The 26,515-nt window shown below is 32.2% G+C and overlaps 1 protein-coding gene across 2 annotated transcripts; it reads left to right on the top strand.

The window, feature by feature from the left end:
* Positions 1-644: 644 nt before the first annotated feature.
* On the top strand, positions 645-26,223 carry LOC140056614 (omega-amidase NIT2-like). 2 transcript variants are annotated; one of them, XM_072102043.1, is made up of 9 exons: positions 645-732; positions 2,023-2,141; positions 2,576-2,696; positions 7,668-7,756; positions 10,230-10,323; positions 11,377-11,451; positions 22,362-22,440; positions 23,169-23,267; positions 24,547-26,223. In XM_072102043.1, the coding sequence occupies exons 1-9, from the start codon at positions 696-698 to the stop codon at positions 24,692-24,694; spliced, it is 861 nt and encodes a 286-aa protein (XP_071958144.1). In that variant the 5' UTR covers positions 645-695; the 3' UTR covers positions 24,695-26,223. The 2 variants fall into 2 exon arrangements, with proteins under 2 accessions (XP_071958144.1, XP_071958143.1); XM_072102042.1 differs by lacking the exon at positions 645-732 and adding an exon at positions 744-1,696.
* Positions 26,224-26,515: the final 292 nt, after the last annotated feature.

Genomic DNA, 26,515 nt, shown 5'->3' on the forward strand with positions numbered 1-26,515 from the left:
AATTTTGTATGGACTACAATAACCTTGGAAAATGATACCCTTTTCAAAGAACAATGAGCAAAACAAAAAATTTTCAAAACGACAATAAATAATACAAATAATGAAAATGTATTTGAACATACACTTTTGTAAATAAAAAAGAAATAAAAATAATTAAAATAAACTAGGTCTAATTATGTACAGATTAAAAACGAACACAAAACAACACAAACTGACATGGCATCGATATCAATAAAGATTATCTATTTTTCCATAACGTTCTACATAATGATTTTACACAATTTATTTATTTGTGAAAAAAATAATATAATTGATAGTTGATATAATCAATAATTTGATTAGCGTTTATCTTCCTTTCTTTCCAATTACTTTTCTGTTATGTAAATCTTTTTTTTTTCTACTTTTGTATTTATTTCACATGTAGGTAAAAAAGAAATTCCTCCCATGATTTGTATTGTTATTTTCAAGAATACATCTAAATGTGTAAATCCAAATAAATAAATGCTAATTTCTTATATAAAAAAATATTTCATCCAAAAATCTATTGGAAAAGTTTTTTATTTCATTAAAATTTAAATTATTATAATTAGGCCGTTCAAATAAATATTAATGAACTCCGCCTATTTTTGTCAGCCAATGAGCCAATGGCCTCACTTGCAGGACGATTTGTGGCGATATCGACTTGTGCTTAGGTCATGATGGCTGCAGCTATTGCTTCTTCCCAATCAGCGGGTAAGTGACGAATGACACATTTGTTCATCTATTTAATATGATTATTGACAAATTGAATCAGTTGTTGTGTTGCTGCATCTGATTTAGCCGAAGCTCCGTCAAATAATAAAAGTTGGAGAAGGTGTTATCGATGAACTTTTCTCAGGCTTATGAATGATGACTCTGTGTTATTCTTAGCACTGTCCCGCGGTCTTCAGTTGATGGTGGTGGTGTAGGCCTACAACAGAAGATAAGCCTAGATGATTAGCCTAGCCGGGAAATTTGTTTCAACGCAACTACTAAACTAAAATAGGCCCACGTTTTTGCAATTTGATGTGTTTTTAATGACTCTGCCTTGAATGGATATTACGTTTCCTGTTTATTGATTATTGACAACTTTTTTGTTGTTAAAAGATCAATACTATTGATTTGTATTGATTATTATTGTAATGTATGTATGGTGCAATCATGATTTATTATACTGTATGTTGTTTATAGATATTACGGTTTGTGTAAACTAAAATTAGAATTTTCAATCTCAGGAGGTCAAAAACAGTAGGTGCCACATATTTCAGTGTTATTTGGGATGATGCAGATTTTTGAACAATATAGTTGTTACATCAAGCTGGCTTGACTACAACTTAATAGAGCTTAGCAACTTTTAATTTGGATCTTACATTCTGAATATGCTGACATTGCAAAACTAACATCATTTTATTGTTCATATAACTGACTAGATGGAAAATATTTTTTTGCGGAAAATTCTAATATTTATTTTTGTTTGAATGTTCAATAATGTTTTGTCTTGACGGAGTCTGCTCCTCTGGGGGGAAGAGTAGCGGTGTGTTAGCAAAAGCTAAAAACTTGAAGTACAATAACATAATGAAGCAGAGTTGGAGTCAGCAAGCGTTGTTAGCAGGTAGATGTCCCCAGAACGAACACTCACAAATGCAAGTTTCAATGGATTGCCATATACCATGTACATGTACGATAACAACTTGGAATTAATTATTTTAATGCATTGTGGTAATCATTCAACAAGATCTCATATTAATGAATTGTGTCAGATGATTTTTCACAGGGGTGACTTAGGTCACACGCTCCCTCTCCCCCTGACAGCTAAATGCTCTCTTGGTTCTGTCCCTGCTGTACAGGGTGGGTAAAGGGCGTATGAGGTGTCCTCAACCTGTGTTTATCTTTCATAAGGGAGAAATAGCTCTATCTGCTTTCTCATACTATTATCATAAATTATGACATTAATTAATTATTATTTTTAAAAATATAATGATTTTGTTAATGTTTTTATTTTAGTGTTTCGACTGGGTCTGATTCAGTTGGCTGTTACGGCAAACAAAGCAGATAATGTTAAGAATGCTGTGTGTCGTATTGCTGATGCTGCAAAAAACGGTGCCAAAATAGTAGCACTACCAGTAAGTTTCCACATCATTGAGTTTTAAAATAAATCAATAATCAAATTCTACTTTAGGCCAGATACAAAATACCCATAAGCATACATTTCTGAATAAAATGCAGGGAAAGTTTTTTTTATTTTTATTTTATTAAAGTACTATATTTTTTTTAATACAGTTATTTATTAAAAATCATCTGACACCACTCTTTAAAACATAAAGAAATGAGTCATTACATACAATACATTTTCAACTTCAAGTACCTGTTCAGACTCCGAATTCTAAGCAAAGTGAAATTGTATGATTGAACAGTGAGTATGAACGTCCTCGCTTGACCAGATAACCCAATTCGTGCGCTGACGTGAAAGCTCGCGATATTTTTCTAAGGGAGCCGGATCAAATATAGATGCGATGTGAAAGTAGCTTGAATGTGTTACATGTGTTTTTTTTTAAAGGAATGTTTTAATTGCCCATATGGTACCAGCTACTTTGCAGATTATGCTGAGAGAATTCCAGGGGATACTAGTCGAGCACTTGCAAATGCAGCCAAAGAAAACAAAGTATATTTAGTTGGAGGTAAGTGATTCATTATTATTAATACTTCATCATCATTATTGACATCATTATTATTATTGACACCATTATCATTGAAATCATAATCATTATTATGATGACATCATCATCAACATCATCATTGACATCATAATCATTATTGACATCATCATCATTATCATCACCTTCATCATCTTATACAGTTTGCTTTCACTCTGGAAGCTGGAAACAACGTCTGTTATTTTGTTTATGATTTTAATTTATTAAGGGCAATCTAAAAAAAAAAAGTGGTTTCTTGCTTCTGCGACTCCAAACTTGAACGTATGAAAATAATTAAATGAATAAACATTGTGATTATATCCAAAATACATTAATTAGCCAAATACAAAACTAACTTTCTACTAGAATAATATTAAACAAATCTAAATGAGACTTTATAATCAAAATTCTGCTTTAGTTTTAGGCTTTTTATTTCTTTTTAAACGCACTGTATTTATTCGATCATTTTACTAATCTCCCCTTATCTAGATCATAAAGCTATACAGTCTAACCTTGTACAACAAAGAGCCTATATTATTATTAATTGGTTTTTTGGTGTGTTCTCAACTCAGAGAGCCTTTTCATTTTCAGAATTTCCTATAGAATTTTTTATTTTGTACACTTGGTTTAAAGTAATGACATGTTATATTTTCATTAAGAAATTCATAAGAACTGTCTGCGCTCACCAAAACTTAACCAGTGAAACTAAATATGCGAACATTACGTAAATTATTCATTGCAAAACTAACATTGTTGATGGAACTACATGGTCGATTACCGAATGAAAATATATGCAATCGATTTTATTCCTGATAAATATTTGATACTACAGATATTAGTTTCACTCAATTAGATTTTTAACCGGCAGACTTGATATTATTACGCTTGCTTTGAATGCGGAAACGTTTCAGTAGTTTCTGATAGCACTTATGGGTGCTGACATTCACTGTTATCAAGATCAAGTCAAGTTTTACAGTATAACCTCTTGAATATTTCAGAGGAAAGTGTAGAGGTTTGAAAAGCTTTTGTCAGTCAGTGAGTGTTCAAACAAATTGATGCAAGCATTTTTAATGAACAAAAAACCCATGTTTTATAATTAATTTTTACAATCCCTTGACAACTACCCCTTAACATTTCTGCAACCCAATGGACTGGGAGAGTAAGTTGTCATTTTGCAGGGCAATAGCCAGCCTTTCAATTTTCACCACCCACCTATATATCCCAGCAGAGATTGTCATATTTTATATTAATAATTATATTTAAAGCATCTTTGCCTCATTTGTTTTTAACCTCTCGATACGGCCTTGCATTGAGGATAGTTGTTCTAGAGTCGGTTGTCCTTAAAGTAATTATCCTAGTACTATTATACTATATTGAGCAGCACCGGGATTGTGACACTTAACCTTAACGTTGTAAAGAAATTTACCCACCAAACCCCAGTGCCATACCATACTGTACTTCATTGGCCTATTCAACAGAAGCATCTTGCTCTTTCATCAAATATGATGCATATCACTTTTGTAATGAGGCCTCATAATTACAATTCACCATTTGCATATTAAAAATAAATTACCTATTTGTCTACTAAACTATATAAATTAAAGCAAAACAAGAACGTTTAATATACATCATTAAAACAGCATTTTAAATCCGTAAATTGTGTTGTTCTATTTGTTGACCCAATTATAATAATTGCAACACAGTTATATTATAAACCTAGTTGCATAAAAAAAAACTAGACCTTTGTGACATAACAACCTCTTAACAGGTTATGCTAGGTATGTTGCGGATCACCTCTTGTAGAGTACATCACAGGGAGCTTGACATCTTATTAGTAGCATGGTAATGAGATGAGAAATCTAAAAATATTGTTGCCGTTGTATTAAGTGGAAGATATCTTTCAACGTATATACATTTGGGAGAGAATATTTGCTTTTAGCAAGCTGTACACACATACAACAAAAACAAAATTTAATTAACGTACTTTACTATACATACATACACTGATGATCGATATAGGATTGTTGTCTCCCTTAAAGCTGTTATTCCCCTGGACCGTTGTTTCTTATTTTGTTGTTGTTCCTCCTAGAGCTGTTGTTCCCCCTGAAACTGCTGTTTCCTCTGGGCTGTTGTTCCCCTGGGTTGCTGTTCCAGCTGAGTTGCTATTACCCCTGGGTTGTTGTTCCCTCTGGGTTGTTGTTACGCCTGGGATGTTGTTCCGCCTGTGATGTTGTTCCGCCTGGGATGTTGTTCCGCCTGGGATGTTGTTCCCCCTGGGCTGTTGTTCTCCCTGGGATGTTGTTCACCCTGGGATGTTTTTCCGCCTGGGATGTTGTTCCCCATTGAAGCGTATCTTTCAACAAATGCTTTTGAGATGGAATAGCAATCTATCGGAAGTATAGATACACATTATTTAAACAGAAGTTCAATTTTATTTTTGCACCAATAGATTAAGATCTATGTCCTTCTCTAATCCTTTCAACACACTTTCATGTGTTGACAGAAGTAGTACATAATAAACAACACGTCGGGCCAACTTTATATATATATTTAAAAGGTTTTCTTCAATTTAAAATAATTAAAATGTACAGACACTTTTAATGTGACACATCTCTGTGTTTAAATAATATTGATTTTTCTAGTATTTTTAATGTTTTTGTGCTGAAAATTTCTTGTCTATTTTAGATGAACTTAATTATATTGCTGAAATAATGTTTATTATCATTTTACGGTTAACCAGCTCTTTTGTGATAAATATGAGTACAGTATGATTTCAGTTTCTTTCGATTTTGTGTATCTTAATACGTTTTATAGAATCTTTCATAAAATGTTTATTAATGAACAATTTTGAATGTCAAATATATTTAAATTGTTAAAACTAATTGAAAAAAAAAAATGTTTTTCATCATGTATTTCATTAATTGTATATACTGTGAATTTGAGGATACAAACAATCATTTTCAAAATTGTGATAGATAGATTTAAAGAATAATTAGAACGATGTCGCATTGATTTTTACAATTTCGACAAAATACATTAATTTATGATTCAAACTATATTTTTTTTGTAGCAATAACAATTCTGCTCTTATAACTCGCCATATAATTTATTATACAATATTAATTGAAAACACGAAATACAATAAAATATTCACTAAACAAAAATTGAAATATCAGTGCAGATTGCAGATACTTACTAATTGAGTTAATAGCTATATCAAAGATTTTAGAACGGTGTCAAATACATTGACTTTGTCGAATATCAAACGCAATTAAATCTTAATTCTGGTTATAGTACATAGACTTTGAACAGCTGGGAGATAGATGGGGAGATACTAAAGCCGATTTTCCACTAAGCGAATTTGTTCGCCCGAATCGAAGGCGTCAGCTAATAAGCATGCGTAGAGAAGGATGTGGAAGATGTAAACATGAATACACATGCGTACAAGCTGGCGCTTTCGATTCGCGCGAACAAATTCGCCTAGTGGAAAATCGGCTTAACTGTCAATAAATCCATAACTGTAGGCTTGTATAGCACCATGCATTAGTTGTAGCCTATACAAATCAATAGACAATGGTGTTTATCATTAATTTTTTTAAAGTAGTGATAAATGACAAATAGAAAAAAAAGGACAAAATTTACCTTTGATTTTAGAAAGCATGTCAAATGATTTAACAATAAACCAATAAGCAATAATAAGCCTACAGTATGCACTCAATATTTATTTTATCAATTCGCAAATTAAGGGGATACAATATAGACTGTTTTCCTATTATTATTATTATTTCAAGTTTTACATATAAGGATAGGGCTAACTAGATGTTTAATTATTAATGATGTATTGTCTCAAAAACATAAAAAAAATGAAGATTTAATATTCAAATTAGACTAAAATCAGTCATTGGAGAAATGTTTTCACTTATAAAAAGACAAAATAAATGGTTAAAATGAACTAAAAACCCATTGCCAGTCAATTCACTATTTTAAAAATTACCGCTTTTCATGTAATACTTTTTTTTTCAATTAAATTTTTGGTCAAAGTTATTACTATTACACTTTGGTATGATCATTTTTATATAGGCAAAAATATATTTAAATGTGTTATAATGTATGCTTTGCTAAAAGAAAATATATAAAATAAAGAAATTTTAATCAAGATAATCATGGCTCTCAAACATTGTCATGGGAATAAAAATAAATTTAGTAATTAGCTACTACATTATTGCAATATATTAATTCCTAAAAACCTAATAAAAATTCAATCAAAAGATATTGAATTCCTACATACATGTCAAGAAATCAAACTGCTTATCAAAATAAATAGCTTTTACTGATCAATGCATTACCTTTGCCATTAACTTCCTAAAAAATCATTTCTGTGAAATAAAGTATAGATCACTTGCCAATTTATTAGAAATTATCCACAGTAATAAGAATTACTGACTGCATTCTTAAAGATATATATTGTCCCATTGAAAAAAAAGTTTTGTTGGTGAATATGCCATTTTAATAATGTCACATAATTGTTTTTTACTTTGACTAAAATTGGATAAAAAAATTAATTATTTACCTGAAAAAAAACAAAACAAAAAAAAGTCAATTTTTTGTTGGATTTAACTATTTATTTTGTAATTTTATAAGTGATAACATTATTTTTCGTAGTGTGTTTGTCTGCGAATGTAATTAACTGTTTTTAAACTATAAAGTCTGATTTTATTAATCATAATTTGTCATGTTGTTTTTGGTGGACAATACATCTATAATTCTTGCGTTATGTCCTAGTGGGAACGAAGCTATAAGAGAGTCTCCCCAATGTCCATACTGTAGTTTTATGAGAGGTGTACTCTTTGGATGGAAAAAGACATTTATTATTTTATACCCGTGGTATGAAAAAGAGATGAGATATTGTACAGTGAATACGCCAACATTTATTACTGACTTTATTATATTATACAGGTTCGATACCAGAAAGAGAAAATGGCAAATTATATAACACATGTACTGTATTTAGTCCAGAAGGTAGCCTAATTGGAAAGTATCGTAAGGTGAGTTTTGACATTGTATATTTTCTAAATTGCAGATAAATGATTTATACTTATTTCCTTCCATAGAGAGAATCGCAGACAAACTTCAGAACAAAAGTTTTTGCACAAATAAAAGTATGGAAATAATGATAATGACTTAAAGGCAAATTTATAGATTAATACAAGCATTTTATGAGATTTTAACCTACACCTGCTTTTTTTGTCTTTTGTGGGATCATCCTTTTTTAATTTTATCAAATCATCCTTTTTTCGTTAAAATACATTCATTTATATACAAAAGGTTGTCACAGAAATTACTACAGAAAGTAAACAACATAATCAAAATGTTTCAAAATAAAAATGATTACTGTAATACACATCTTTTGAACTTGAAAGACTTTTTACAATTTAAGCAATAAATATTTCTTTACGTTAATTTTTTCCATCATTTCTTTAAAGACCACCATGTGATAGTTAGAAAATGTGTTTCTAAAATTTTTAAAGATAGTCCTTTAAAACTATACCTACTGTATGCCGATAAAAATGGACAGGGTGTACAGTTTTTGTACTGACTGCTGTAAATGCAGGAAGATTTGTATGTGAACTACATTGTGAATATTATAGGCAATGTCATCTTAATAGAGAGGTTTCGCAATCTTACGAATACGATAACGAAAACGGATACGTCACGCACACGTATTCGTTTTCGTAAGCCATAAAAAAATCTGTTTCGCATGGCAACGAAATATTGAGGCGCGGCCAAAATATGACTGCGGTAAATTTGAGCAAAGCGCAGGTACGTGTTGCTTGGTGCTTGGCTGCCTAGGCCTAGCGTAACATCAAAGCGAGTGAGGACTGAAAAACTGCTATTTATCAAAATTGACTTGGTATTTTAGTAAATTACTTTAGTAAATTACTTTCAATAAATCTATAATTATATTATAATCATGAATCATTCCTGATTCAAATGCAAAATGTTCAAAATAGATCAAAAACTATACTCGTTTTGTAGTTACGAATATGACTGGTGATATTCGTCAACACGAATACGCTTTACGAATATGAAATGGGGATCAGCTCAAAAGTTTCACAAATGTATGACGTTTTCGTTATCGTATTCGTAAGGTTGCGAAACCTCCCTAATATCTAGACAACTACTGTATGTGAATCTTAATGGCTATATTCACACTAATTATTGTTTAATTACAATGAAATGTGATAACCGCTGCACTTGTGGTTATTGGTTGATATTTGTTCCCTGTGGGTTAAAACGTTAAGAAACCAGAACACACGCAATGTAGAGGTTATTACCGAAGGGAAGTAAGATCCAGCAAGAATAATTGCTTAGAATTAATTTGAAGTGACGAGTGGAGTTAAAATAAACCTGTTTCCATGCTGGATATAATCTTCCACTATTTTCAAATTATTTGTATTTTTATTTCATTTTTTATTGTGGTGTACTGTAATTATTTTTTTTTCTTTTTGTAGTTTTGTATTTTATTTTTTCTTTGAACAATTAGGACAAATTTCAAACACTGTTAATGAGTTAAATTGAATAATTTGTGGTTGTTAGTTAGTAATAGGCACTAGCCCATCCCTCCCCACCTCCTATTCCCATAATATATCTTTCTGTTAGTCTGTGTCTACTCTATAAAACTTTATGTGACCAAAACAAAATTGATGTGCCCATATGAACACTATGATGTCATATCACTACCATATTTGGGCACATCACACTTTTGGTCAATAGTTTGATAGTGGAGACAGAGCTTTAGAAGAAAGCAAAAATGGTTGTGGAAGAGACTTCAATGTAAAAGGTTTTTACTTGAGCGTTGCATATTATTTTCTTCCTATGCATAGCCACATGCTATTGAATATTTTCTAGGTTTATGTCATGTTAACAGAAGCCTCTGGGGTTTATATACTTACTCCAAAGGTAGTTAATGATTATTATGACAAAGGAAATCAAAGAAATGCAATTTAACATTGTTGTAATCCTATATGAACAATATTGTTTATTACACTATAAAAGCTGCGTATGGAATAAGCGACTCTTGTGTTAAAATTAAGTTTGGCCAAAAAGAAAAGGTTATGTTGTTGTAACAGGCCCAACAATATAGGCATAGGTAGGTAATTTTGTTTTCAAGAAAAGGAATAAAAGAAATATTGAACCATTGTAATCATGTTTCAATCAGTCTTTTAAAGTATGTTAAATGTTTTTTTTTGTTCTTTTTAATCTAGATTTGTTTTTCTTTAAAATAAATACAAATGTGTAGGGTACATGGCATGTTTTAACCCTTTTGTAAAAATCCTAACTACGTGCTTGCATAAACTGTTGTTTATTGAATTGACTGACTCAAACTTTTACATAGATGCAACCTAATATCATATGTTGTTGCATTAAAAACATATAGTTAACTGCAATAGAATAATTTAGATATGATAGTACATACTTTTGATTTATAGTATGATACGCGATTTCTGTTTATTTCAGATGCATCTGTTTGACATCAATGTTCCCGGTAGAATAACATTTAAAGAATCTGAGGTACTTTCAGCTGGAAATAACTTTTTAACATTTGATACACGTAAGTTTTTACAGGGATTTTTTTTTCTGAATTTCAAACAGTTGTTTTTGTTTTGTTTTTAACCTAACATCATATTCCTTCATAGGCTATGTGATATTTAGGTATGCACACAGTGTTAAACAACTTTATGATTTGTAATATTAAGAATATATTAATAGATTTTAATAGCACAGTCATAAACCATTAAATGAATGTTAGAGGCAAAATAAAACATTATAGCGTATTAAAAAATAAGCATTAAACTGAGTCAGCACTTAAAAGCTCTTGTGCTTATTGTGTTGTGATATTATTTTGAAAAGCACTATGCATATATCTTTATAAACATCTTCAATATTTTAAATTATTTAACAATACTGTATTTATTTATATAAATAATGACTGTTTATGAGTTGAATGGTTAGAATATTTCATGATTTAAAAGAATGACTGCAAAGTTAAATAGAGGATTCAATCTTTCTAGGAACGAAATATTCAATCCATTTCCAAATAAACTGACTGTTAATCAATTGTATGTTATTTAAAGTCTGGCTGTTGCTAATAGTAATAGGCATATATTTAAGAAATGTCAATAGGAAACCATTAAAGATGTTTTTAAACTCATATTCCCTTGTCATTCGGGGGTGGTACATTGAGCCTTTGGTCTTGTGGACATAGATGCACAATAAAAGATGTTTTTAAACTCACATTCTCTTGTCCTTCGGATGGTACCTTTAGCCATTGGTCTTGTGTACATAGATGCACAAAAAAGTAACTACTTCAATTTCATTGTTTTTCCATAATTCTTTTTGGAAAACTACTACTACTACTACTCTTTTCGAAAGATGCACTATGTTCTGTTAATGCACACTCAGTTTATTTGAGAATTGACTTGTTCTACCATAAGAAATACATACGGTATGGCAGAAAAGTGAACAACATTTTTAGTGCTGATATTATGACTGTGGGATATGATACCCCTGTCTTCTACTCAATCAATCAACTTGTTTGACAATAAATAGCAATTTTTTCTTTCCATAATTACTGTACAAATACATGAATTTTATTTGATTTCAGCTTTTTGCAGGGTTGGAGTTGGTATATGTTATGACATGCGATTTGCAGAGATGGCTCAAATATATTGCAAAGAGGGTAAAGTTAAACATATTTATTATTGCTTTTTAAAAACACAATAAACTATTTTAGTTACTGCAGTAACTATATTTCACTAGGCGTCATCTCCACTAAATATCGGACGAAGTGTATCGCGTCTAAAAATAGCAGTCCGTCTGCACGCGACCGTAAATTAATTTATCTCATTAAATTCTAATTTACATCATGAGGATTCCAGTTGTAGCCCAGCCCTTCAATACCGACACAGAAACTTGCGACCGGTCGCTTCTGTACGTTGAACGATTTATCGAACTCTGGTGCGTCGCCTTGCGTCCGCTTTCGACTGTTGTGTGTTGTGTGATGTCACCGGGTAGCCAGGCAGTCGCGAAACTAGGCTACTTCGATCGTCCGTTCGGGGAACGCGAGGTGTCCCTTTGTACAAATGGTTCAACACTGGGTCCGGCTCCTTGCGGTTTACGCGTCATATATCATGTTCCATCCAGGGACCAAAATACGTAGTTACTTTCCAGACGAAGTTTACCGACGCGTACCTCGTGTACTTTGTATGTACGCTACACAGCAAAAGAGTACACACATTTACGATTAACCCTCTCTGTACAGTGGGGTACACCTACAATAAATGTTGTATTACAGGCCTACTGTATAGGCCTACATTTTGTATGACAATTGAACCAGATCGCCAAATTCCTCAATAAAAAGTTATATTTAGAGACAAGTTAAATAATATTCTTCGGTTTGTGTCAGCATTCTATAAAGAGTGATTTGACCTTTTGATCACGCACCATCGTGTATAAAACAAATAATTAGTAATAATAGTAAGTAAGTAATAATAACATGGCTATAAACTTCGATTTACTTCGTCCGGTCGCGATAGTATGCGTGTACTATAGAATGTAGATCATGTGATAATAAATTCGGTCAACACGCTGCGTCTGCTCCCGACTACCTTCGCCGGTTTGCGACCTGTTTGTGTACGTACGGCGTATCAAAAATGTCATATTTTTGTATGGAGACTCCATGGTCTTCCGTAATATCTTGTTTTTATGTGAATATAAATTGTATTTTTGTGATGCCTTTTCTGATTTTTTTTTTTGCCATTCGCCTTTATAAAACAAACATTCATTAACATTATTAAAAATAGTAAACCTTTATTTTGTTAACGCATGGAATATTCTTTACTCCATGGTTAACGTATGACGGATAAATGACACAAGCGTTTTATTAATTTTGTAGTGTGGGATAGCAATTCTAATTACAGTATTAACCTTTTGTATTATAATCCTTTTGTATTTCGACACGGTTTATATGAAGCTATTTGACACAGCTGTTAAATTGTTAATTTCAGAAGCCATTGAATTTTCGCTTAATTGCCTTGGCTTTTGTTACTGACTGCTTTTTTTTAATATACATCCTTGTCTAATAAGTTGTTCATTATGTACACCTGTTCATGATTGTATGTAGGCCTACTTGATGAAGTGATACTACAATAGGCATCACTGATGTTTATACTATAAACCTATACACACTTATATTAATAAATATCAATACCAGCACAGTTAAAACAGCCTAAACATGAAACATAAATGTTTGTTTAAAATGTATAACTTGACTAGTCTATTTGGTAAATCATTGACTATACAACATTGGAACTAAAATAATTGTTTTTAACAATAACCCAAATAAAAGCAATGATTAATATCAGAATACGTTGTCTAATTGCCCGTACAATACTTTCCTGTAACTAATTACAAAGCGAGTAGAACTACTTTTATAAAGTGAAAATAATACATATGCCATGAGCTATAATGGTTTGTCGGATACACACTCGTCCAACAAATATTTTACTTAACTGGTAGTAATTTTAATTAACTTTAGCAGCAGCAACATTACATTAACAATTAGCACACCATTACATCAATGCTAGAAAGTCGTTGTTTTTTTTTTGGCACAACACCAGACATCAACGATTGATTATTCATTGTAATAATGTGTGATAATTCAAAAGACCTCACCACCATGCTCTGGTGACCCTTGCAACTCGTTGTGCCAAATATCATAATGTGAAAATTTGTCATTTTAGTGTCAGTATTTGTTTATCGATTTTTAGTCTTTCTTTTTTTGCTATGTGCCAAATTCTATGGTAATTTAATTATGTAATTTTTCATTTCTTTTTTTTATATAATTTTAAAAAGTGGGTTATTCTGTAATCATGTTACAATTGTTGTCATTATTCTTACGCCCGTATTCTTAAACCGGACTTTAGTCGTAGTTCGAAGTTCGACTTGAAAAAGTCGTAGTTCGAGCTATTACTTCAAATTCGATTAAAAAATGAAGTAGTCGAAGTTTGCAGTTCGACTTAATGAAGTCGAGCTTTTAGTCGAGTTGCACACGTCTGGGTAACAAAGGCTATACATTGGCCAATGACAAGAGAGTATTTGAGGAGCAGACGAAATTTTGCGCATTGATATCACTTTCCATTTCTTACAACACTTTTTACGCATCAGGACTATATACATGAAAAATAATTTTAATCGTTAATTATTAGAACAATATCAGTATTAATTTAACAGTGAAGTATATTTGATTAACAACAAAAAAAATCTTCAAAATATATTTAGGAACCATGGCGGTACGGTAACTTTTATATTTTCTAGGCCCCCAACAAAGTATGATCGCGACGAACCACGCACTTCAAAGCGTGACAAGAAAGCGCTAGGCCCCCTAAACATTCCATCGCGTGGTGAATTGCCGCATCTCCCATTGTCGCTATGGCGTGACGTAGCTCAAGTCGGACTTGCGCGAAGAAAATAATGTAATTTGTATACAGTTGTAAATAAAGATGATTTTCATTATTATAACTTATACCAATGTATATTTAATTAAGCTAATATAAATATAGATATTTCATTCTTCAATATCTGGCCAATATAACAACTCAATAACTGTTACGTTTTTTATAAACATCGTTTAAAAACCATTTAGTCGACCATTTAGCCTGCTCCCTCCAGGACTAAAAAAATCGATCAAAATCCGTCTCGATTTAGTCGAGGTTGGCCTGATTTAGTCGGTGATTTAGTTGAAGTTCGGTTTATGAATTAAAATGACGTCATTTTTTTAGTTTTAGCTCAAACTACGACTAAAGTCCGGTTTAAGAATACGGGCGTTAGTTGATGTACGTAACAATTTCAATCGAAATTGCAGTAGGCCAACAACAGACAATAATTTTTAGAAGTCGAATAAAGATCGCGAATGTTAAACTTGGTTCTGTAGGCTCGCTTCTATTGGCTGCAATTTATGGGAAACTCGCGGACCACAAATTATTTTCAAAATTCTCAGACATAGGCCTACGTCCAACAACGGTGGGAAATCAGCTGAGGTATATCTTAATCAGCATAAACTAAAATGTTACAAAAGATTACAGACAGATTCATTTCAAAGACATTATTATTTTGGTACAACATCTGCTACAAGATAAATAATACAACATTGTAGTGAATACGTACCGTACAATGTTTAAATTTGAATGTTACGTGTACACATAAATCTATTTTCCTTTAACTTAAGGGTCTTTTATCTGATTTGGAATGTAAAACCACCGAATTCATCTTATCAAGGATAATCTTTCTGAGACAGGCCTGCCTCTCTAAGTCTGATCCTAATTAATGAAATCTTTATTTGTTTATATTGTTAATGCGGGTAGGGTGCATACTTTATTTTACTGTTAACATGATATCTAAGAAAATTAGTACTGTATGAGTATACCACCCAACAAAAAATCAGCTTTGGAAAAGGCAGTTCTGACGACCTAAAGAGCCAAAAACGGTAGTCATACACACATTTTCCTGTAAATGATTGTAGTGAATTTATCTTAGTTGGTTCCGAGCTTTCTCAGGCGTATATATTTCCACGCGACGTACACTGCTGTCACTGAATGATAACTCATACAAAAAGTATATTTAACTCAACTATAACTTTTATTCCTTGTAATTCGATTAATACATCTTTCTACCACTGTACCAGTCAAGCCTTATTTTCTTTATCATCTTTCCGTTTATCTACTCTGATCTTATTCTCTCTTCTCCCTTAATATCTATTACATTCCACTTTTATACTGGATATGCAAATTTTAGGCTTCAGAGGAGGATAACATTTTCCCTCCAAAAATTATACAATTTTGATTGGCTAATAATAAGGCGGACCTGGTCTAAAGCATCCTTCTCTAAACACAGAGAATCACAACATCAATAATATGACAATGATAAATAAAAGGTTGAGAACATTTTGCCGTTTTCTTTACTAAAATGGATATTATAATTATATTGCTTTCTCTAGCTTGACAGTTGTCATTGGTGAAAACCATAGAAATATTATAATATCTATATGGTGAAACGTTGGCTGTAATTTACAACTAGTGCGTTCAAACCATAACAATAACTAAAGTATACGTCCCCTATAACATACGATTTCATTCAACATTTGTTTTTTATTTTTGTGTCTTAGTTCTGAGTGTGATTAGGCTAATTGCACCAAAACCTTGTGAATGCGAGTTTGGTGTATATCCAGCTTTTCACAGTTCAAATCCCTGGTCCTGCTGAGGAATTTTTTTCCTTACTAAGGTACTTAGGTAAAAAACTTCAAACAACGGTGGTCAATCTATGGTAAAATTACTCTTAAGATTTATTTAATATAATTTATTGTAACGCTCACAAAATCGAAACGCCCAGTTGTTTCATTTGCTCGAAAAAGCACTGAAAGTTGGAGGAGTCCACTTTAGGCTACATTGTTACAGATACAGTTCCGGTCTCATTGAATTTATTTGTAGCATATCTTTCTTGTCGTCAGCATCATGTTAAATACAAGCAATCACAAACCTTCAAGACTATTGACAAATTTGTTAATTGACACTTCGAGTAAAAACGAAACCGGCCTCCTGTAAAACGAGCAATTGTAGACAAATTCCCGCAAATTAAAGTTTGATAGTGTAGACAGAGCTTTAATAATAATGTTAATGTCTAAAAAATTAACAACGTGAACATAAGATCATAGAACTATTTCAATTTGTGCGTTATTACATTTACTGTGAATTCATTTTTATTTCAAAAGTATTTTTTTATAATTTTTTTCTGGTCCCAATACTATCTTTTTTACCCATACAGAATAATATCAATGCAATTAGAAAATACAAACAATATCTTCAAATTAAACAAAGAAACGGATATCTCCGATCGCTGACAAATAATAATATTATTACAATTATTTGTACCCAACAATCCGGGCGTTTTCCAAAAATCGCAGAAAAGCATCTATTTTAGGAAGGCTTTTACAATGTAACTCTGTTATTATTTATTATTTTAATTGTTATGGCTGTTTCGGCATTGTTATGTTTAATTAATTACCTAGTTGTTTTAAATTCTTAATCATAAGAAACACTGTCGGCATTGATATAAAATGATCTCAAAATCAGTTTTTTTAATGAACTGCTAGTGTTAAAAGATAGGGGAAATTTTCAAAAGCCGGCGACCTGGTACTCAGAAGTCCAAACACGAGAGAATTACTTGTCCAAAAAACTTCATTTTTGTACGAGAGACAAGAGTTTTTAATTTGTGATTCGTAATTTTAAAATTTAATTTGATTTAATGTATAGGATTTTGATACGCGTAAATTCACCCGCTTGTTGTTTGTGAAGTTTTGACAGGCGTTTATTAAACTATAGGGAACATCTATCTATCCCCTTCGGCTTATTTGTTACAATTTAAAAACTCACTACTCAGTAAAGTGGTACAGTCCTACTGTACATGGTTAATTAAGTACCACTGTCTTCAGGCAGATGATTAAGAACATTAAACGTATTGATAATAAATAAAGGGGGATTGTATTGTGTGCAGGAAAACGGAAGCCAACAGATATAATATAGCGCGGCGGCTATACTCGTAACGGACTGTCGATCGTAATGGAAATAGTTTCTACTGTCAAATGTTCTTAAAGGATTAGCAATCCTGTTTGTATGATTTACAAAAAAAAATTTGGATCTCCTAAAATTTATCGGAAAATATTTTGAACTCAGTCACCATAGTGTATTACACGTAAAAACCACACAATGGCCAGTCTCATACCAGATAATATATACAAGTCAATAATAGAGAATAATATTTTTATCTAAAGAGAAAATGGGATTCCAAAACAGATACAAAAGCCGACGATCCGATCGAAATAATGTTGTACAAAAATAATAATAAATAAATTTGTTTTATTTTATGTAAATATTAAATTATATTCATTTTAAATTTATTTTGTTGTTACATGTTTATGTCTCGTTATAATGTATTTTTGTGAGGGTCCCTAATGATCAGCTTCGGCTGGATGGACCACCCTCGGTAAAGATTGTTGAAATAAAAATAAATAAATAAAAAAATAACCTACTTGTTATTTTCAAAACACATTACATGTCGACGAGGTCCGGTGGCATGCGTGACTGGCGGAACAAACCAAATATTCCCCGCAACAAATAACAGACCCTTTTCCATCGGGCGAAATCAGTTTATTACCTCCCAGGTTTATGCGTACCATTTCGGGACTTACTATCTCAAGTAGGCTAGTACGAGAGAAATTCATGACATACAGGACATTGAACATTTAATAACGTAGCTTAATAAAAAGATGTTGGCTAAACGAAAATAGCATGTTTCTAGTTTAGTTATGTAGGCCTATACAGTAGGCCTGCAATGAAACGTCTATTTTAGGTACCCCACCTGGGTATAAATCGAGTTAATCGTAAATTAAAAATTTGAACTAGATCGTAAACATAATTCGTACTCTTTTGCTCTGTAGCGCCTGATAGAAAGTAACTACGCATTTTGGTCCCTGGATGGAACATGATATATCACGCGTAAACCGCCAATGTTGAACCATTCCCACAAAGGGACACCGCTAGACAAGTGTGCGTTCCTACAAAAATCTAGGTTGCAATCCGGCGAGGGTGGTCGGAGTCAAACGCAGCAGTGTGTCATTGACGGTTATAAATCACATGTTCTACAGTACACGGAAACTATCGCAACTGGACGAAGTAAGTCGAAGTTGGTCATGTTGACTGTTGTTACACACAATTGTGCGTGATCAAAAGGTCAAATCAAATGTTAGAAAGCCAACACAGGGAAGCGAAGCAGCCGTATTCACGTATTTATTATTTGTTTGCCTTACTACTACGTATATTTGTTGATTAAAGTCAGACAAGTCAAGGGGCCCATCTGGGCGCCGTGGGTCGCGATCAAGCGAAGTTCCATAACAACAACTTGAAATCAGTCAACCACATAATGAGGGGCGGAGCTATTCATGGACGCACTAAAACGGAATAATTGTGATTAATCTGTAGTCCCTCGGACGCAATATTTTAGCTGCGTCCAGAAGGATGTCACAATACAATAGATATCGCGACCAGCTGCAGTACAATCCGTCCAATATTTAGTGGAGATGACGCCTTACTGAGGTAACACAAGATTTTATCTCAACATAAAAAAACAGTGGATGTATAAAATACAAAACTAAATCTTGCTGAATAATAAGTAAACAAAATTTAGTTACTGCAGTAACTAACTGCAGTAGAATAATTGTCATACATTTATAACTTGTATTGTCACTAATTTAGTATTTATTTCTAAATATAGCAAAACATCCTAATATTATTGTATTTAAATTAATTAAATTCTGTTTTGTCACTTCATTTCATCTCACCAACAAACACATTATATTTGTAATTCCAGAGTACACCTTTAAAACAATTTTTTTTGCTAATTTTTAGAATTTTTTGTATTTAAGTAGATAAGCAATTGTAGATACTGTAGAAGTGAAATATGCAAAATTAGCAAAGAAAGGTAAACGACCTATAAGCTTTCACTGAACCGCAAACGAAGCACTTACCTACAGGAGCTGCATCCATATCGCAGCGATTCTAGCCTATGGGTAAAACCTTAATGGAATAAACACACACAAGGGTTTAAATATACATACTGCAAGTCTGTGTAGACACAGATTGGACTTATCTATAGATCGTCTATTCTTAACTGTGCTTTGTACAAGGTGTTATATAGCATAATTAAGTGCATTATTTTTAAGAGTTTTAAGATTTAAATTATTGGTTTTGAAGGTATACCGTAATTACAGCTTTAAAATTATGTTATAATAATTAATATTACATTAATATTATAGTATTCCTAGTGTGGCTTCTTATTATTATAACTGAATATTTACACAATATATTTCAATAAAATGGTGAGAGTGTAAAGTTTTTTTCTTCCTTATATTTAAAATATACATTATTTTACATTTTCAGTTAAAGAAGATCATTATGGCTAAAATAGCTAATCAATAAATTTTGTTCAGAAGGAATCATGTTTTTAATTCAAAATAATTACGGTATATCATAATGTCACCTGAAAGAAACTGGAAAAATGTTATAATTTAAAAAAGAAGTATGGTATTGTAAATTAATTATAATATTGTATTGAAGTATGCATATTGTCCACCATACTGCGACTACAAATAATGGTTAGCTAAAAATTAGAATAATTCCATAACATGATTTTTAATTTGAGACATTTTAAGTTTGTTAGTTTAACATTGTTATTCTACTGCAGTTCCTGCAGTGAAAACACTGCACAAACACTGCACAAACACTGTACAAACACTGTACAAACACTGTACAAACACTGCACAAACACTGCACAAACACTGCACAAACACTGCACAAACACTGTACAAACACTCCAATAATGTAACTATTATATTTTGTTTCAATGTGGAAGTTTATGAGTTCATTACTAATAAACTGTGTATATGAATACCAATTTATACAGACAAGAGGTAAGCAGTAAACGGTAAACAGAAAACAGAAAACAAAAATGTAGAATTTCTTATGACCATAATACACAAAACATGGAGTGGACAGGGGTCGAGCGTATTCGCTCAGGATAGATATCGATTCTACATCGGACAATCTTGGGTTTTCAGTTTACCGTTACCACTTGTCTGTGTTGGCCTTACATGTCAACAAAATTTAGTTACTGCAGTAACTGCAGTCAAATCATTTTGAAATGTACTACTTGTTTAGGTGAGTTGTTGATTTTTCTGTTCACATTATGTTCTGTTCCAATCCTGCATTATGCTGGAATTTTTCTCTTAATGTTTACACCTTGAGACTCATTAGAGTATGTTAAACATGAACTGTCGCTCCTATCAAAATTACTGATAAATTGACAAAATTGCGCACTATTTCAATCTTTTTTTTCTCTTTGGGCCATTCAGCCATGTACAGTATTCATTCTCATATAACACAATAAATAAGTAATACTACTTGTTTATCATAATTATGCTTGCACTGAGGAAAGAGTTTTATCTGAAAGCTCTGCAATTAATTTCTGGCTCTTTTAATTTATCATTTTTATTTTAAATTTTATTTTTTTACCGCTATTGAGATCCAGCCACAGCATTGTCATTTGTAATTTGCCATTATTTATTTTTTTATATTAAAACAAAATTATACGTTACAATTACATAGACATTTTTGTAACTTTTTAATTTAATTTTAATTATTTGCCTAACAAGCAATGTATAAAATGGACCAGTCTTGAACCAATGCCTTGCAAATGCATGTCAGATTCCTTACCATTACGCCATATTGCTAGGCACACATTTGTCAGTTTTCTTACATTTACTCCAGAATATACACAAGTCTAAACAAAATGCCAAAATGTATGCTTCAATCAAATCTGTCTATCTGAATATCCTAAGGAGGATGTGTGATATACAACCCTTAATTAATTAAAAGCTTCGGGTCATTAATGTTATTAGACAATTAAACTTAATGAAGCAAGGTAAATTCAATGCATTATTATTGACTGTTACAAGTAACTTATTTCCCGGGAGGTTTGCATCAACTTAAAATGTCAACATAGTTCATATCTTTTAATGTTTGATAACATTTTAGAATGTGCATAAATAAACAATTGGGCACAATACAGTATAGTACAATGTAATACAAGTAGTATGTACAATATTAAGCAGCTGACAGTTCTTATATACAGTACCATCTGAACAACTGTATGTAAATGTGGCAATTAATTAGCATATAAATAAATACAATAAGCAGACAACGTCATCAATCGAATAGCAAGTGTATGAAAGTTTGTTTGTTAAAGGACAACTTGACCGAGGACCATATTTTAACAACGTATTAGGGATGTACATATTATTTCAGAACCATCGCGAAATTAAGGATATACGCGCTCGCCGTACAGCCGTTGCCGTAAATTGCTGTGACGTCACAGGTGCATCGCAAAATTTACGTAATGAGTGTTCTGACAATTCGCAAAAAATTCTAGTACACACTTTGTAAATAAATCGTAAAAAATATTAATGTTTTTTTTTATTGTTTATTTTGCTTATATTGATTTTTTGCGATGTCACGGTGACGGCTGTATGGCGAGCGCGTGCTGCGATATCCTTAATCTCGCGATTGTTCTGAAATCATATGTACATCCCTAATAAGGTCCTCGGTCAAGTTGTCCTTTAAGAGATGCAGGGTTTTCTTTAAGTTTAAGTGCGGAATCTGCAGAATCCAGAACAGTAAAGCATTCGGCACTATCAAGGTCCTTCCATATTAAGATAAGAACTGTCGGCTGATTACTATTGTACTGATGATGAGAAATGGTTCTTGAGACATGTCTAATAAAATGCCTGGTTATATCCAAAAAAAAACCGGGTAGCCAGTTAAGAAGTTGTAATCATATTGAAGTTTGGACAAACAGAAACAAAACAAGACAAACTGGTAAAACAAACAAGAAGAGGCAGAAGAGTAATTGAATTGTACTGAAAATATATTACTCTATATGTAAAATCTTTATGTGGATTGATGTTGTGTGTTTGTTTATCTTTAGGCTGTGGTCTACTACTTTTCCCAGGTGCTTTCAACATGACTACGGGTCCAGCTCATTGGGAGCTGTTACAGAAGGCAAGGTAATGTTTGAGACAACCATAAAATATAGAAATGGGACCTTAGTCTTCGGTCTAAACAATGATTCGGCTTAGATTCATTTTAGAAATTATACTTGAGCAGTATTCACTCAAAAAGAAAAAACTATATTTCACTTTATGAAAAGAAAGCAAGCAAGTCAAAAGCTGAGATCGCACTGGACTTAATTTGGTCAACAGCTAAATTGACCAAGAAAAGTCCAATCCAAACACTGGCTACAATTCCCTTAAAATTTAAATTAACCAACCCCAATGGTTACTTATACCGAACAACTATCTACCGAGTAGAACTTACCAATTGGTCTCAGTAAATCCAATCCGAAAATGCATGATTTTTACATCACAGTTAGATTTTTGTGAAATTAGCCAAGTGCAAACCTAAATTTACCAATGACATTGGGTAAATTTACTATTTTTCAAGTACAGTGCGAACAAGGCTTTAATTGTATTTCAGTGCGAGAACTATAAACCACTTTAAATCTGCCTATGAATATCAAATTAGCCTGCTATAAAAATATACATATATTTTCAGTCAAAATCAATTTTTGTTAATGGTCATTTTAAAATAAATTATATATTTAAATTTCACAATACTCATTTAGAATACATGATGCAGTAAATATTGATTGCTTTTTGTAAAAAAAAATGTTTTTCACCATACAAAAGAAAATTATATGAATAAATGTTACCATTCACTTTAATTTTTTAATCAGGGCGCTTGATAACCAGTTGTACGTTTCTGCAATCTCTCCAGCTCGGGATGAGAGTGCTTCCTATGTGGCGTGGGGGCACAGTACAATCGTTAATCCTTGGTCAGTATTGGTCATTTTTTATTTTTGGTTATCATCAATTGGATTAGAACATGAATTTTTTAAAGGGTGGAATTTTGGTTCTAATTAAAAATATGGTTTTTTTATCACTATATCTATCTCCCTCTTCTATCTTCTGATTCCTTTCTTTCGAAAGTTTCATTAATTGTATATTGCATTATTTTTTGCACATTAGATAAATACAGTAGAAGACATTCTATTAACCTTGTTTCAAAGTGTTTAAGTATGTTCTGGGTTCCTGTGTAGCCTATCTCAAGCTTTTGCTTTCAATTTATTTATTTATTTATTTCAACTTTATTTATAGAGGGTAACCCTTCCAGCTGAACCCGCAGGCCAGCTGATATTCAGGGGCCCTCTTGAAAATGACAAAATATATAAAACTATACTTAACTAATACGAATCTACTATATACATTAAAATTAAAAACTATTATATAAAAAAATAATCATCCAAAAAAAAAAAAAAAAAAATTACGATAAAATGTGTTTTTTAAAATTAAATTTAAACGAGTTAATATTAGTACATTCTTTCAAAACAGAAGGTAATACATTATATAAAATACAAGCAGAATAAATAAAAGAGCGCCGGAAACATTCCAATTTAACTTTGGGTACCAGTAAGTCTCCCCTGGAAGCAGCCCTAGTCCTCATAGAGTGTATCGGAACAGTGGAAAATCGTTGGGTGATGTATCGAGGGGCAATATTGTTCATGGCTTTAAAAGCTAGGCAGCCTACCTGGTACTGCACCCTCTGTGACACATTCATGATGTGTAGAGATGTTAGAAGAATGTGAGTGCTGGTGCGAGGCGGAGCTTGAAGAACAACACGCATAGCGCGATTTTGAAGTTTTTGAATCTTATTAATGTTTGTTTTACTTCAATGATTTGGCCGTCTTAATTTACCTACATTTAACTGTTATGTTGAGACATTTTTATTGAGAAAAGGGAAATAAACTTTAATTTGATTGATTGATTAAAAACTAAAAGTAATGTTAAGCGTGGTTGCCACTAGCGACGCAACGCAAGGACGTAACGCAACGCAAGTGAATTGACCAATCACAAGCGATGTTTTATTCGCTTATGATTGGTAACTGTCTATAACTTCGCTTGTCATTGGTTAAAACGCTTGCGTTGCGTTTACGTCCTTGCGTTGCGTTCTAGTGGGAACCACGCTTTAGATAATATTTTGCTATTTCTTTTCTCTACATTTTCTAATTGCATCTTTAACTTGATTATAAACATTTTATTTTTCTTTTGATTTAGGGGTGAGGTAGTTGCCAAAGCCGGACACATGGAAGACATAATTTACGCTGACCTGGATATCCGATATCTGGAAGATGTTCGACAACAAGTACCAGTCCAGTTCCAGAAGCGTACAGACGTTTATAATTTAAGTAGTGCTGTTGAATGATTCATCAGCTTGCTACTTAAACATTTTAATATATTGAATTTATATATATCTTAAGCTGCAATTATTGCTGGATGGATTTGTTAATTTGGATGTAAACTTTTAGGATTGATGCGATATATACTATTATATTTAATTTATATACTAAATTACTATCGTCTACATGTGATGTAATAGAGTTGATACTGATAGCTTCACTCATCACAAACGCTGAACGTGTTGCGATAGCGCACTTTACAAGACTTCTCCAATTGGAGCAATTATTTGCGAAAGTGTGCATAGACTTTTAATATTTATTTTCTTTTTGATCACAATTCCAGAAAATATACATTTTTTATTTCTTATTTTTGTTTTTTGCTTCGTCCTACTCTACAGTACAGGAGATTCACTCCATTGAGGCATCTGTAATACGAGGACACTGTCTTCCATTAACAGATTTTGTTTCAAATAAACATGTATTGAAAGAACACAAAACATAATGAAGAAAACCTTCAGATATCATTGATTTTGATATTGTAGAATGGCTAACAAAAAATCTACTCTGTACCTTCATAGTCTGGGACAATTTCTTACCTTGTGTGTGAAGAAGGTGCTGCTGATATTGTAGAATGGTCAACAAACAATCTTCTGTACCTTCATAATCTGGGACAAGTTCTCACCAAACACCATGTGTATACGAAGAAGATATTATTGGTGCTGATATTGTAGAATGGCCAACAAACAAACTGCTGTACCTTCATAGTCTGGACAAGTTCTCACCAGACACCATGTGTATACGAAGAAGATATCATTGGTGCTGATATTGTAGAATGGCCAACAAACAAACTGCTGTACCTTCATAGTCTGGAACAATTTCTTACCAGACACCATGTGTATACGAAGAAGATATCATTGGTGCTGATATTGTAGAATGGCTGGCCAACAAACAAACTGCTGTACCTTCATAGTCTGGAACAAGTTCTTACCAGACACCATGTGTATACGAAGAAGATACCATTGGTGCTGATATTGTAATGGCCAACAAACCATCTACAGTACAAGTTAAGGGACAAGTTCTCACCAGACACCACATGTGTCTATATGAAGAAGATTTTACTTCCATTGCGACCAGTTTAATAATTTTAGTCAATATTTCAATTTACTTTTGTTTACAGTTGTTAAATATAAATGATGACACTGACAATTATTTTATTGGGAAACTCTTTTACATTGACAAAAAAATATATTACACAAACTTTAAAACAAAAAATGTAGGCACAGGCATAAGCATGTATTTATGTAAACTGTTGTTTTGTTTCAAAATATTTATTACCAGTAAAATGGTATGATAATGATGGCATACAAAGACTCTGGAAGATATCTAATAGGTAGTCTTTAGCTTTTTGATAGCCACGAAGTTGTCTTGGAAAACTGTGAAGGTAGACAACTTTGAATCAATACTTAATATGTAATTGATAATTTACATTTTGTTTTTTGGGATATATAATAATAATAATAAAGAGTTGAATTGTTTCAACTGAGTTATAACTGTATGTATGTGTATATGTGATATTGTTGTTACTTTTTCGTTTGAAAGAAAGTACAGTGTTAAAACCATTATTGATAGAAGTCAAAATAAGGATTTTTTTTTTCAAGCATACAGAATCCAAACACTTTCCGAAAATAGGACAACCATGTATTCATAAGGATAATGCCATTCAATCATTTAAAAGTTTGCCCAGCTAGCTGCTATGAAGAAGATGGTATGCAGTTATGCCATCGACTGCTCAGTTTAAAATATGATGATAAAAATAGACAAGTGTCTTCAAAAGATGTGTTGCCCAG

This window comes from Antedon mediterranea, chromosome 8 (assembly GCF_964355755.1).
Source record: "Antedon mediterranea chromosome 8, ecAntMedi1.1, whole genome shotgun sequence".
In the NCBI taxonomy this organism is placed as follows: Eukaryota; Metazoa; Echinodermata; class Crinoidea; order Comatulida; family Antedonidae; genus Antedon; species Antedon mediterranea.